Source organism: Ursus arctos, unplaced genomic scaffold (genome assembly GCF_023065955.2).
Source record: "Ursus arctos isolate Adak ecotype North America unplaced genomic scaffold, UrsArc2.0 scaffold_3, whole genome shotgun sequence".
In the NCBI taxonomy this organism is placed as follows: Eukaryota; Metazoa; Chordata; class Mammalia; order Carnivora; family Ursidae; genus Ursus; species Ursus arctos.
Window position 1 is genome coordinate 91,563,540 of NW_026622985.1, and position 2,156 is coordinate 91,565,695.

Sequence of the window (2,156 nt, forward strand, 5' to 3'; positions counted from 1 at the left end):
GTCTACTAATTATTAATATTGGTTAATAACTAAATTTATTAAATATCTCTAAAAGCTAACTGTACAGATCAACAGCACAGACTTTGGACTAGACTGGATCCATCAATGACTGACTTGTGGCCTCTCATAAATTCTTACTCTGTATGAATGTACCATTCCCTTTTCCTTTTCTACCACTCAGCTCCAAAATTCCTGTGCTAAGTGCAGCATTGTACCCATCTGTCAAAAGAACATGGGAAGCAATCAGACATGGATCACAGAAGTCATCCTGCTGGGATTCCAGGTTGACCCCAAACTTGACGTTTTCCTCTTTGGGTTCTTCTTGCTATCCTATAGCCTCACCCTGGTGGAGAATGGGCTCATCCTGGGACTCATCTGCCTGGACTCCAGACTGCACACCCCCATGTACTTCTTCCTCTCAAACCTGGCCATCATTGACATGTCCTTTGCCTCGAGCATTGTCCCCAAGATGCTGGCAAATCTTATAATGCAGACGAAAACCATCTCCTTTGCTCCATGCGTACTTCAGACATTTTTGTATTTGGCCCTCGCTGCCACAGAGTGTATGAGTTTGATAGTAATGTCCTATGATCGGTACGTGGCCATCTGCCATCCCCTACATTACGCTGTCATCATGAGCTGGAGAGTCTGCACCATCTTGGCTGCCACGTGCTGGACATTCAGCTTCCTCTTAGCTCTGGTCCATATTACTCTCGTTCTGAGGTTGCCCTTTTGTGGGCCACAAAAAAACAACCACTTTCTCTGTCAAATATTGTCAGTATTGAAATTGGCCTGTGCTGACACGAGACTCAACCAAATTGTTCTCTTTGTGGCCTCTGTGTTTATCTTAGTCGGGCCCCTCTGCTTGGTGCTGGTGTCCTACTGGCGCATCCTGTTTGCCATCCTGAGGATCCAGTCCAGGGAGGGCCGCAGGAAGGCCTTCTCCACCTGCTCCTCCCACCTCTGTGTGGTGGGGCTCTTCTTTGGCAGCGCCATCGTCATGTACATGGCCCCTAAATCCAGCTATTCTCAAGAACAAAGAAAGATTCTATCGTTGTTTTACAGCCTTTTCAACCCTATGCTGAACCCACTGATCTACAGCCTGAGGAATACAGAGGTGATGGGTGCCCAGAGGAGATTTCTGGGGAAGAGGTCATCACTGTGAGGGGTGGTTTGGAGTATTCCAAGACTGGGAGCTTTTCCACATGGTTCTGGGTCCTTGAATGCCCTTTTGAGTCCCTTAATTTAACAAACCCAATACTCTTTATCATTGGATTTCTTATAAAATGAGAATGTAAATACACTTACACTGTAAGCCATTGATACAAAAAATGAGATGAACATTATAAAACAGAAAAATCGCAGTCTAATCTGATTCATGAACAGAGAGGCAAATATCTTAAAGAAAATATTAGTAAAATAAGTCCACAAAATAATATTACATTTTGATGAAGTTTTTATTCTCCAAATGCAAGAATTATTTAACATTAAAACAATGAAAATAATTTGCCACATTAACAAATTAAAGGATATATATCAGTAGATCCAAGAAATTGTTTGACAAAATTCAACATCAGTTCATGATAAAATTCTTTACAACCTAGTATAACAGTAAGTATTCCTAAGAGGATCTACCAAAAACCAAAAGAACACATATGATAGATATAGTACTTACTGGTGAAATGCTAGCACCTTTCCCAGTAAGATAAAAAATGAGACAAAGATGTAGACTCTTACCACTTGTTTTCCTTGTTTTGACGTTTTTACTAGAGACCCTGAAGAGTTCAGTTAGACAAAAAGAAGAAATATGTGCATTTGTGTGTACACACACATTTGAGAAGAAATAAACAAACCGTGATTATATACAGATAACATGATTATATATGTAGGAAATCCAAATTATAAGAAAGTTTAGCAAAGTGGATTGATACAAAATCAATATGAACACCAACTACATTTTTATATAACAACAAATAATTAAAATGAAATTTTACAAAATGCTCGTATAGACTACAGGACTTAACTTTTTTTTTAAGATTTTATTTATTTATTTGACAGAGAGACTGCCAGTGAAAGAGGGAACACAAGCAGGGGGAGTGGGAGAGGAAGAAGCAGGCTCCCAGCAGAGCAGGGAGCCTGATGCGGGGTTCGATCCC

The 2,156-nt window shown here is 40.3% G+C and overlaps 1 protein-coding gene across 1 annotated transcript; it reads left to right on the forward strand.

Annotated features, from left to right (window-relative positions):
* Positions 1 to 232: 232 nt before the first annotated feature.
* Positions 233 to 1,203, forward strand: LOC113266701 (olfactory receptor 2A12-like). Its single transcript, XM_026514456.3, has one exon. It carries the CDS (start codon positions 233 to 235, stop codon positions 1,163 to 1,165), a length of 933 nt encoding a protein of 310 aa, XP_026370241.2. The 3' UTR covers positions 1,166 to 1,203.
* The last annotated feature ends 953 nt before the right edge of the window (positions 1,204 to 2,156 follow it).

Excerpts from the sequence above, each read along its gene's own strand:
- LOC113266701 (XM_026514456.3), top strand. The coding sequence starts at position 233 with ATGGGAAGCAATCAGACATGGATCACAGAAGTCATCCTGCTGGGATTC.